Below are 12951 nucleotides of genomic sequence, written 5' to 3'. Positions count from 1 at the left end.
CGCATAGCAAGCACAGAAAATGCAAACTGAAGTCTATACACTATCCAATTGCTTTCAATATAAACTCTCTTCTGATAAATTTCAAAGAGTAAACTACTAACAACTAAACAGAAAAGAAGTGAAAAATTTTGATTGCATAACAAATGTATGAAAACAGCAATAAAAAGTCAAAGTATGCTAAACTAGAAAATGTTGAGGGTTTTTCTTTGTTTGCTTTTCTAGGGGTTTTTTTGATGACAATATATTTGAGTTTTACTGTATTTAAAAACTGATACCTTCTATACATGGAACTTGATCTAAGCCAACCTCTACTATGCTGCCCCCAGTCATTTGCAAAATATGAAAACATGTTCATTCAAAGCCAATGTTTGTAAGACTTAAAATTGATTGATAATATTACTAAGATCACTAGTAATGATTCCCTCCAGATTCATTTTTTAAGGGTATAACTGAATGAAGATGTAGATGTTTTTAACGTATCTCTTAAGCAGAATCATACCAACCCTTAGTATTAACCATATTCAACAGTGTTACAGTCATAGGATAATGGGAAATAACGAGGAACAGAATCAGGAGATTAAGGAAATGACTGTGTCAGGGGCTCATATTTATTGAGTACTGTGTGCTGGGCACTATCTTACACATTTCACGTAGGCTATTTGATTCCTATGTGATATTTGAGGCTTATAATACATCCATTAGGTTGAAATGATTGTACCCATAGTATCAAGGAGATTTGGAGCAGTTAAAGGACTATAGAAACTCACACATGGAAGGAAGGAAGGAAGGAAGGAAGGAAGGAAGGAAGGAAGGAAGGAAGGAAGGAAGGGAGGGAGGGAGGGAGGGAGGGGAGGAGAGGTGGGAGGGAGGGAGGGAGGTGACTTTCTAAAAAACTAAGAAATCAAAAAATACCTCAAGAAATAACTAAAGAATAAAGTAAAAAAGCACTAACTAGAAAGCCTCCTGTGTCCGACTGCCGCTTCCTTTCCTTTCCTATCCGAATCGGCAGTGGTAGTTTAAGGGGAAGGAATTCCAAAGACGTTCCTTTCCTATGTCTTTGGGGTACCGATATTCATTCTAAAAGAGTACAGATAATTTTTTTAAGTTTTTTTTTAAGATTTTTTATTTATTTATTCATAGAGACAGAGAGAGAGAGAGAGAGAGAGAGAGAGAGAGGCAGAGACACAGGCAGAGGGAGAAGCAGGCTCCATGCAGGGAGCCTGACGTGGGACTTGATCCCGGGTCTCCAGGATCACACCCCAGGCTGCAGGCAGCGCTAAACCACTGTGCCACAGGGGCTGCCCAGATAAAATTTTAAACATAATCCTCCTCCTACCAAATAGATATTTACATACAGAACACAAACTATGTAACAGTTTTCCTACCTTCTCTCACCAGTGGATATTACCCCTCACTTCTGAAGTTCATTATAAAAGTCAGCTACATTCATCATAAGAAAAGATACAGAAATCAGGGGGAAAATGAGTGTTTTTTTTTTTTTTTCAATTATCATGTAAGGTGTTAAAATCTATTTTGTTAAGTTTTCTCTAGGTAAATACAACAGTTTCTTAAAGATTTAAGAGTCCCTAGGCTCACCTCCAGAAAAGAAAACCTATCAATTACAATATGATTAGGCATAACCAGTAAATAATGAACATTAAAAACAAATGTTCCTGACTCCCCCACTTCTAGTTAGGATGAAGAGAGTTGAAGAGAATTTTACTTTCAACCTAACAACCAGAACAGGGCAGTTGATCTGTAAAACTAAGTTTCCTAAAACCCGTCATAAAGCTAAGAATACAAAGAAATCTGAATGAACTAGATTCTAGAGAGTAAGGAGTAACTTCAGGGAGAGAAGAAACCCACAGCTTACTTTAATACCCAGTAGGATGGCAGGAGGAGGAGGAATCTGACCTAGGTGTATCAGGATAAGCAAGCTGAACTTTCAGCAAACTTAAAATGGCCACACACAAGGTGACATGACTAATCAACCTACTGAGAAGTTTCAGTCATGAGAGGATCTGCACCTACCCACTAACTGGCACAGGAGCGAACACTAATACCCAGACACAATGGCAAGAACGGAGAGGTTATTCTTCCTGAAGCATGCTGGACCTTTTGTGAGTCCAAGGCGACAAACCACAAGGCTGGGGATGGGACAGAAAAAGCAACAGAAATCCCTCCAAGGCGCTTCATGTCTTTATACCGTATAAGGCAGCAGTTCTCAAGGATGGTGCTGGGCAGAAATGCTGATATAAATTCTTCTGCAGCACTCTTGGCCTTCATTGATATGGCCTCTGGAGGCCAGAGGCAGGGCAACAGCATCAAGAGAGATCTGGGTTGAAGCAAGCGGAATATAGGACTAAATGGCAAAGTTCCCCAGCAATCCAAAGATGCAGCTCGACAAAGAGAGACTAGCCATGGTTTGTAGAGCTGAAAATTCAGCTAGAAAGCATAAAGAAAGCTCTGGAATCTCACCAGAATTCACATCCCAAACATTACTAAGAAAATCCTGATCTTTTCCTCAATACCTTTGAAGGCAGAGATAAATGGGATCTAACTAATCAACAACAAAGCCCAGTCCCAGCTCAAGCACGTATTAATTTGACTCAGCATTCCTCCTCCAGTGGTCCCCACGCCCCCCACCATAGACATGGGGCTGAGCAGATGAAGAGGCATGCCCTTTTTGGGCGTAAATATCATTTACTTCAGTCTCTACTTCTTTTATACACAATGTCTGGCATACAATAAAATATTATGAGACAGAGAAGAAAATGTGATCTATATTCAAAAATCAATAAAAGCAGTTCTAAAAATGGCCTATATGCTGGAATTATTAGACCATGAAAAATGTTAAAATATCACATGCAAAAGGAGGACAACACGAATGTATTCAAGTATGAGAGATGGAAAATATAAAGAAAAACTGAATGAATGTAGAAATGAAAAATATACTAGCAGAAATGAACGAATCAACAGGTGGGATGAACACAAGACTGTACAAAGCTGAAAAGAAAATCAATCAACTTAATTATGGTCAAGAATTTTCCAAAACCGATTAAACTTATTAACCCAGAGACTCAAGTTGCTCAGAGAAATGCAAAGAAGATAAATTCAAAGAACACACCGAGGTACACCAAAGCCAAACTTCTAGTTAAAAAAAGAAAAACTAAAAAGAAAAATTTAAATGCAGATAGAGAAAAAGGGCAAATTACAACTATTAGTACAACAAAAATGACAGCTGACTTTTTATTGGAAACAATAGAAACCAGAACATAATAAAATGGTTTCTTTAAAGCACAAAAAAGGAAACAAAACCCAAAACAAAACAAAAACTTGGCATTCTATATCCAGTGTGTTGGGGGGGGGGGGGGGGGAATTCCTTTGAAAATGAAAGCAAAATAAAAACACATGTTAAGATGAACAACAGATGAAGGGCACCTGGCTGATTCAGTCGGTAGAGCATGCAACTCTTGATCTCAGGGTTGTGAGTTTGAGTTCCACCTTGGGTGTAGAGCTTACTTTAAAAAAAAAAAAAAAAAAAAAAGAGGAGTGCCTGGGGGTTCAGGGGGTTAAGCAACTGACTCTTGATTTCAGCTCAGGTCATGATCTCGGGTCTTTAGATTGAGCCCTGCATCTGGCTCTGCACTCAGTGGGTGATCTGTTTAAGATTTTCTCTCTTTTCCTCCACCCCTCCCCCTGCTCATGCTCATGCTCCCAATCTCTCTCTCTCTCAAAATAAATGAGTAAAATCTTTAAAAAAAAAAAAAGAAAAGAAAAGAAAAGAAAAAGACAACAGATGAGAGAATTCCTATCACAAGCCTACTAAAAAGAAGCGCTAAAAAAAACACTATTCTGGCTGAAAGGAAATGCTTTCAGATGGATGTCTGACTGCAGGAAGAAATGAAAAGCAACATAGAATATTAAAATATGGGTAAATATTAAAAACTTTAAAAATAACCTCTATTTTATACATATATATTAAATTTAAAATTCCATTGGTTGCCTAAAATAAAAAATAACAATATTGTGGTGTTCTTAGCATATGCAAAATTAAAATATATGATAGCAAGACTACCAAGGTTATGAGAGGTATAGGAAAGTATAGTGTTGAAATGTTACCATTGTTCCTAAAATATATCTTTATTTGAAAGTAGACTATGATAAGTTCAAGATGTATATTATGATCCCTAAAGCATCACTCTTCAATAGAGTACTGACTAGTCATGTGTTGCTATTTAAATTCAAGTTTAAATTAATTAAAATTAAATAAAATCTAAAATTAGTTTCCTTAACTGCACTGTTCACATTTTGAATGGTTAATAACCACATGTGGCTAGTGCCTGCTATAGTGGACAACACAAATATAGAATATATCCATCACTTCAGAAAGTTTCATTGGACTGAACTATACTGGAAAAAGAGGTGTAACTAGATAGCTAATGGAAGAGACAAAATGGAATATATTATCCCTGAAGAGAAGAAGGGATGTATATAAAAATATAAACAGGAGAAAGAGCAAAATACCATTAAGATGGTTGACTTAAACACATCTACATCAATAATTATATTAAATATAAATAGGGTGAACATTCTATTTCAAAGAAAGAGCTTGTCAGAATGGATAAATAAGCTGCTCATAAGACACACTTGAAATATAAAGGCACAGACTAGCTGAAAGTAAAAGAATGAAAAAGACCATACCATACAAACACTTAGCACAAGAAAGATGGTGTGGCTTACATTATTATCAGACAAAATTAACTTTAAGAAAAAAACTGTTACCAGACAAAGATAGCATTGCATAATAATAAAATGGACCATTTATAAAGAAGATATAACAATTATAAATGTGTCCATACCTATTAGAGAGGTTTGAGATATACAAAATAAAAATTAATAAAGGGAAAAACAGACAAATCTACAATCATTATAGAAGTTCTAACACCACTTTATCAGCAGTTGATGGAAGAGGTAGATAAAATCAATAAAAACATAAATGACTTGAACAATACTGTCAACACTGACCTAATTAATATTTATAGACTACGATACCCAATATCAGCAGAACACTAATTTTTTCAAAGTTTACATGAAACACTCACCAAGAAAGTCCATATGCTGATTGTTAAGTCTCAGTAATTCCAATTTCAAAGAACTAACTCTACAAAGTATGTTCTCTGACCATAATAGTATTAAATTAGATACTCTGAACATAATAGTATTAAATTAGAAATCAGTAACTGTAAGATAAAGAAAAACAAACCAAATACTGAAAATGAAGCAAACATACCTCTAAATAACCCCTGACCGAAGAAAAAATTTGTGATTTTTAGAAATATCTTGAATGGAATAATAATGAAAACTTAAATCATCATTTGTGAGGCAGAGCTAAAGTAGTTTAGAAAGGCAGGAAACAACACATGTTGGAGAGGATGTGGAGAAAGGGGAACTCTCTTGCACTGTTGGTGGGAATGTGACCTGTGCAGCCACTCTGGAAAACTGTGGGGAGGGTCCTCAAAGAGTTAAAAATAGACCTGCCCTACGACCCAGCAATTGCACTGCTGGGGATTTACCCCAAAGATACAGATGCAGTGAAACGCCAGGACACCTGCACCCCGATGTTTCTAGCAGCAATGTCCACAATAGCCAAACTGTGGAAGGAGCCTCGGTGTCCATCGACAGATGAATGGATAAAGCAGCTGTGGTCTATGTATACAATGGAATATTCCTCAGCCATTAGAAACGACAAATACCCACCATTTGCGTCAACGTGGATGGAACTGGAGGGTATTATGCTGAGTGAAGCAAGTCAATCAGAGAAGGACAAACATTATATGGTCTCATTCATACGGGGAATATAAAAAATAGTGAAAGGGAATAAAGGGGAAAGGAGAAAAAAATTAGTGGGAAATATCAGAAAGGGAGACAGAACATGAAAGACTCCTAACTCTGGGAAACGAACTAGGGGTGGTGCAAGGGGAGGTGGGCGGGAGGTGGGGGTGACTGGGAGACGGGCACTGAGCCAAAGGCAGACACTCAACCCCTAAGCCACCCAGGAGTCCCAGAACTAGAAAGTTCTTAAGAAAAAAACAGACTATCTTCACAACTTTGAGATAGGCAAAGATTTCTAAGACATAATAAACACTAATCATAATAAAAGATAAACTATGTAACCAAAACTTCTGCCAACTAAAAGATACCACTGAGAAAATGATTAGGCAAGCCAGAGACTGAAAAAAAGTATTCATAATACATATATATGACAAAGCATATATATGCTACTCTCTGTGTCTAGGGTCTATGAAAAACTTCTACAAATCAACAATAAAAAGGCAAACTGTTTTTTAAATAAGCAAAATATTTAACAGATATAACACGAAAGATACACAAATAACAAATAAGCACAGGAAAATATCTTTGACCTCATTACTCATCAGGACAGGCAAATTAAAACCATAATGAGAGGACGTGCACTACTAGACTTCTGAAAATCCACTCCTCCACAAAGGCAATGGCAATACTAGTAAAAATTGTCAAAAATCAATTGTTTCAGAAATCTAGAAATTAACAAGAGACTTTCAACAATCTGACAAGCATTTATCCAGGAAAAATGGGTGAACCTTAATATGAACAGTAAGTGCCATGGTCTTTTAACTTCCCCTGATCTCCCTCCCCAGCTTTGTGGAAATCTTTGAAAACCAACCACCCACAACGCTGGGGAAAACCAGCAGCCTGGCAACCACTGAATGGGACAGAACAGGGTTGCAGCTTCCTAACAGTCCTTCCCGTAGAAAACTATCCCTACTTGACTTCTCTAACAGCTCCCTGAAAAGCTCCTTTTTTAGAATTTGACTTCATTTGATCCACTCAGAGCTCAAAGCTCAGTGTGCAAACAACACTACCCAGGGTGTTTGTAAAAAAAAAAAAAATCAACAATTGTTTAACATCACAGCTGCCTGAGGCACCCAAACCAGTTGAGGCTAACAAAAGGATGAACAACACACAAACAAAACAACTTAAAAGGAAAAAAAAAGGGAATAAGATATCCAAAGGAAGGCTTGAAACATCACAGTGTATGTCTAGGAATCTAGAAGGCCATGCACATGTTTGGGAAAGTTATGAGAAGGGCCTCATGGCTCACCTCTGGTTGACACTGAAGCTTTGCACAAGCAGGAAGACATACTTAAAAGTTGCCTCTGGAGCTTCATGGAAATCATGCCCAACATGCACACTCAGGCCCTGGTCAAAGACTGGGAGAACAGATGTGTTTGAGGCATTTAAGAAATCTCTGTCCCATCACTGGCTGGCCAGTAAGCTAACTGAGCAGAAACCAGTGGTTGCATGTGACAGAGTATAGGCTTCAGAAAAACAATCTGTAAATCTGTATAAGTCATTAAATGAACAAGCAGAGAGAAACCAAGCCCGAGGCAGGCGGGGGAAGCTGATGTCCAGAGTTGTCAGATTATACTATTTAATAAGTCTACTCAAAAAAAATAGGAAGAAACACAAAGAAATAGTAAAATATAGCAGGCAGAGAAAAGAAGCAGCTATCGATAAAACTATTTTTGAATAAGTCAGACAGGGAACTTAGTAAAAAACACCTTAAATTTGCTTCTATAAATATGTTCTAAGAACCCAAACAAACCAAATCTAAAAACTTAGAGTATAATAATATCTCACTGGAAAATATCAATAAAGAAATAGATATTATAGGGATGCCTGGGTGGCTCAGTGGTTGAGCGCCTCCCTTCGGCTCAGGGCGTGATCCTAGAGACCCGGGATCGAGTCCCCATGCCTGCTTCTCTCTGTGTGTCTCTCATGAATAAATAAATAAAATCTTAAAAAAGAAAGAAAGAAACAAACAAACAAACAAACTATAGAGGTCAGAGGCAGTAAGATGACATATTCAAAGTGCTGGGGGGGGGGGGGGGGGGAACCTATCTGCCAAGAATTCATCAAACAAAAAAGGTAAAGTTAAGAAATTTCCAGATATGGGATCCCTGGGTGGCGCAGCGGGTTAGCGCCTGCCTTTGGCCCAGGGCATGATCCTGGAGACCCAGGATCGAGTCCCACATCGGGCTCTCGGTGCATGGAGCCTGCTTCTCCCTCTGCCTGTGTCTCTGCCTCTCTCTCTCTCTCTCTGTGTGACTATCATAAATAAATTAAAAAAATTAAAAAAAAAAAAAAAAAGAAATTTCCAGATAACCAAAATTGAGAAAATTAATCTATCCTACAAGATCTATCCTACAAGAAATACTAAAAGGAGTCCATCCTTCAAGCTTAAATGAAAGCACACTAGACAGCAACCCAAATGTACTCAAAGACACAAAGAATGCTAGTAAAGGTCACTACACATGTAAATATAAAGACAGGATAAACAACAAACAAAAAGACAGGATAAACATATTGCTATTTGTAATTCTTCCCTTCTCCTGATTTAAAAGATAACTTCAGGTAGTGATAATTAGAAAATTGTGATGAAAGACTTTAATGTATAAAGATATATTTCATATGACAATAACACCAAAAAGGGAAGTAGAAGGAAAGAGAGCTATATTAGAGCAAAGCTTTTTGTACACAATTGAAATTAAGTTATTATTAATAGGAACAAGTTTGTTTCAAGCTAAACTGTTAATTGTAATCCTTAGAGTGGCCTCTAAGAAAATAACTCAAAAAAATATAGTAAAAGAAAAGTGAGACAGAGTGGGAGGGGACAGACAGCAGAGTCATTAGGGAGGTAGAGTCATTGGAAACTTATGTTAGATGAAAGTGAGAGATTTCCCTCAAGGAGAACATAGTCTAGTGGAAGAATCTGAAGAGTGAACAATTATCTACTTTGTGTCCAATGACTAGAAAAAAGGAAGGAGAGTAACAGGAGATGAGGCTGAGAATAAATCGTGAAAAGTAAGGAGTGACCTTGGTTTCCAAGGTAGGAGGAGTCATTTAAGGAATTCTGAGAAAAGAAGATATGATTTTGAGCAAACAAGTGACTGCAAGTCATTATGGAGATGCATATCACAACGAGCTACCACCCCATACTGATGAAGATGGCTATGATAAAAAGGCAATAGTAAGTGTTGGTGAAGATATGGAGAAATTAGAACCCTCAGACATTGTGAGTGGGAATGTAAAATGGGGCAGCCTCTGTGGAGAACAGTTTGATAATTCCTCAAAATGTTAAACATAGAGTTACCATCTGACCTAGCAATTCTACTCCTAGGTGCATATCCAAAACATATGCCTGTCCAAAAACTTCTATGAATGTTCATAACAGTACCATCTGTAACAACCCAAAAGTAGAAATTAACCAAATGTCCATCAACTGATGAAGAGATAAGCAAAAAGCAGTAGAACCATACTAGAGAATATTATTAAGCCATAAGAGGAATCCCATACTGATAGGTGCTATGACACGGATGAACCTTGGAAACACTATGATAAATGAAAAAAGCTGATGCAAAGGCCACATATATTGTATGATCTCATGTATATGAAATATTCAGGGTAGGCAATCTACAGAAACAGAAAATATATTAGTGATTGCCAAAGGCTGGGGGGGGGGGGGGGGGGGGAGGGCAGCTTACAGCTGTCAGAGGACAAAACAAGGAGTGACTGTTAATTGGTACAAGGTTTCTTTGGGGTGTGATGAAAATGTTCTGAAGTTAGATAGGGGCATGGCTGCACAACTCTGTGAATATATTAAAAACTACTGAGTTGTACACTTTAAAAAGGTAAATATTGGGGAAGCCCGGGTGGCTCAGAGGTTTGGTGTCACCTTCGGTCCAGGGAGTGATCCTGGAGACCCGGGATCAAGTCCCATGTCGGGCTCCCTGCATGGAGCCTGCTTCTCCCTCTGCCTCTGTCTCTGCCTCTCTCTCTCTGTGTCTCTCATGAGTAAATAAATAAAATCTTTATAAACAAAACAAACAAAAAAAAAGGTAAACTTTTTAAAAAGGTAAGTTTTACATAAATCAATTATATCTCAATAAAGCTGTTGTAAAACAAAGGCATGGTAAGTTACTATTTCACACCTAGTAGAATGAATAAGCTCAAAAAGACTGGAAATTCTAGTGTTGGCAAGGATATAGAACATCACTGTTGGTCAAAGGGTAAAATAGCATAACTACCTTGGAGAATTGTTTGGCAGTGTCTTAAAAGTTAAACAGCCATCCATCCTATGACACATCAATTCAACTCCTAGTTATTTATTCAAGAGAAATGAAAAGTTATGACTACAATACTTGTACAGGAATGTTCATAGCACCTTATTCATAACAGTCTAAAAATGGAAACCCTCCAAATGTCTATCAACAGAACAGATAAACAAATTGTGGTATATTTATACAATAGAATACTACTCAGCAATTAAAAACAAATCGATAAACCCGGGAACATGGATGAATTCCAAAATCATTATCTTGTTGGAAAGAAACCAAATACACACACAGAAAAGCTTTATACTATATATAAAACTAAAGAACAGGCAAAGCTAATCCATCATGGTAGAAAAAAAGAACACTGGCTTCCAGAGCAGACCAGAGGGGAAGGAGCACAAAAGAATATTCAGGTGATAAAAGTAATCGGTGGTTATATAAGTTTATAAAATTACCAAATTAACTAAAATGAATACGTAAGATCTGTGCATTTTATTATGTGGACATTTTATCCCAACTTAAAAAAAGAAAGAGTAGTACATGAAAAAATAAATGCGTCACTGAAATATTTGAGGGTGAAGTGAAAGGATGTCTGGGATAGGTTTTAAATACTCCAGAAGGAAAAATAGGGGTCATTTAAAAGAAGACTGGCATATATCGATAAATGTTAAAACTGAATTCCAAGTACATCATGTTTATACTGTTATTTCTAGTTTTGCATATGCTGAAAATTCCCATAATGAAAAGTTAAAAGTTATTCATTCATAAATAAATGACTATTTCTTACTGTAGTTCTGTGGCACGAGTTCTGGGCTCTTAGGAGTTTTCAACTTGTAGGATACATCTCCAATATTAACTGTTTCACCTAAAAAGATAATAAGGAAACACACCATTACAAGAGACAAGAAAACCACCCACTATGCCTTTCCCAACCATGACCACCCCAACTATTATAGAAATGTACCACACACCTGTGTTTGGCCCCGTGGACATACGTGTCTACATTAACCACTACGTCCTCAAACTTGTATCCAAAGTATAGATTATATAATGGAAAAATGAAGCATTGGTGAAATTCACATTTTAAATGCTACATCAGCAAAAAAAAGGCAAAGTACAATAGAATTTTATCAACTGGCCTTATTTTCTCATTAATAGCAATACTAGTAAAGTCAACAGCAACACAGAAGGATGTATTTTGTTTAAGATCATCCAAAGCACCCATAAGGTGACATCTTTAACACAATTTACAACCTTTTTATATCCTTATAGGTTCTTAATTCAACTCTATACAACTTGAAGTTTTCCAGCAATGTAATCCAACTTATTTCTAGGAAAGCTCCAGCCTATATGCCAAGAATTCCTACATGAAACAAGCAAAACAGGCAAAAGTTCTCACTTCTACATGGTTCTGATTTTGTTTCATAACATTACTGTTTGGTTGATCTTCTAAAGTGCAGGACTAAAACCAAAACAATCCCTGGTTTGCTCTCTCCAAGAGCAAAATAGACATACTGATCCCATCTGCACCTGGAACTTCATTTGTAAAAGGCTCAATGACACTTAGAGAAAGTAGCTGTGCAGGGCACTTCGATGGCTCAGTCAGTCAAGTGTCTACCTTCGGCTCAAGACATGATCCCTGGGTCCTGGGATCGAGCCTCACATCAAGTTCTCTGCTCAGAGGAGCCTGCATCTCCCTCTCCCTCTACTGCTCCCTGTTTGTGTGCTCGCTCACTCTCTCTCAAATAAGTAATAAATAAATAAAAATTTTTAAAAAGAAAAAGTAGTTGTGCAAAATACAACTTTCAGCATTGCCATCTGTGAGCTAGTTAGGTATCCCAGAGACTAAGGCCTTAAATCACTGTAATAATAACAAAAGCAGCCAAGATTTGTTGAATGATTACCATCTTCTAAGTACTTTATACATTCCCAGAATAACTATGTGAAACAGAGGCTTTACAAATGAAGAAATCTGTAACTCCATGTAAAAAAAAAAAAAAAAAAAAAGGAAAAAAAATATTTTATAGATGAAGAAATATACTACAGCTATGTGGTAAGTTGAGAGGAAACATCATGTAAAACACAGATATACTTTCTAATACAGAAAACGTGTATATTTAGAGTGTAAATCAGACTTTTCCTCCGAATTAGTCTAGATTTCAACTAATACTTAATGAATACTGGCTATTTGGCAAATATTGTTATAGACATGTCATTTATGTTACTTCATTTATTTTTTTTAAAGATTTTATTTATTCATGAGAGACACAGACAGAGAGAGGCAGAGACACAGGCAGAGGGAGAAGCAGGCTCCATGCAAGGAGCCCGACGTGGGTCTCCAGAATCACGCCCTGGACTGAAGGCAGCGCTAAACCGCTGAGCCACCCAGGCTGCCCTGTGTTACTTCATTTAATCTTAACTCCAAGTAACCTGTGGTTCCCGTGAGTTATTTCCTATAACTGCTGTAGCAGAAACCCCATCTCAAGTTAGCCTAGTAAAAGTCACTGCAGTTTCTGTTGCAGCAGTTACGGGAGGGAGCTTCAGGACCTGTGGGTCACTGAAGAGACCCAGGCAAATAACTAGTCCACAGCATGGAGGGAAGGCAGTGGACAAACAGCAGTCACACAAAGTCACACCCCAGGATAAGTTCACTGAGACACTGCCCCTGGCACCCCTGGATCCGCACCTGGGCCACCATGACCAGAGGACTTTTTCCCCCATTTTCCTTTTGATATTTTTCAGACCTGTAGAAAAGTTGGGAAAGGACTATTTTAAGTTCCAGAAATCAGGATCC

At 37.4% G+C, this 12951-nt stretch overlaps 1 protein-coding gene across 2 annotated transcripts in view; it reads right to left on the bottom strand.

The window, feature by feature from the left end:
* Nucleotides 1-12951, bottom strand: part of VWA8 (von Willebrand factor A domain containing 8) — a 353871-nt gene that overhangs the window by 328771 nt on the left and 12149 nt on the right. For both annotated transcript variants that reach the window (XR_005376290.1, XM_038569648.1), the window contains exon 2: nt 10945-11022. Coding sequence is in view for 1 of the 2 variants with exons in the window: in XM_038569648.1 (XP_038425576.1) it covers nt 10945-11022 (78 nt within the window). In the remaining variant the exon portion in view is untranslated. The remainder of the gene's footprint in view (nt 1-10944; nt 11023-12951) is intronic.

This window comes from Canis lupus, chromosome 22 (assembly GCF_011100685.1).
Source record: "Canis lupus familiaris isolate Mischka breed German Shepherd chromosome 22, alternate assembly UU_Cfam_GSD_1.0, whole genome shotgun sequence".
Classification (NCBI taxonomy): domain Eukaryota; kingdom Metazoa; phylum Chordata; class Mammalia; order Carnivora; family Canidae; genus Canis; species Canis lupus.
This window is presented reverse-complemented; position numbering and strand designations above follow the sequence as displayed.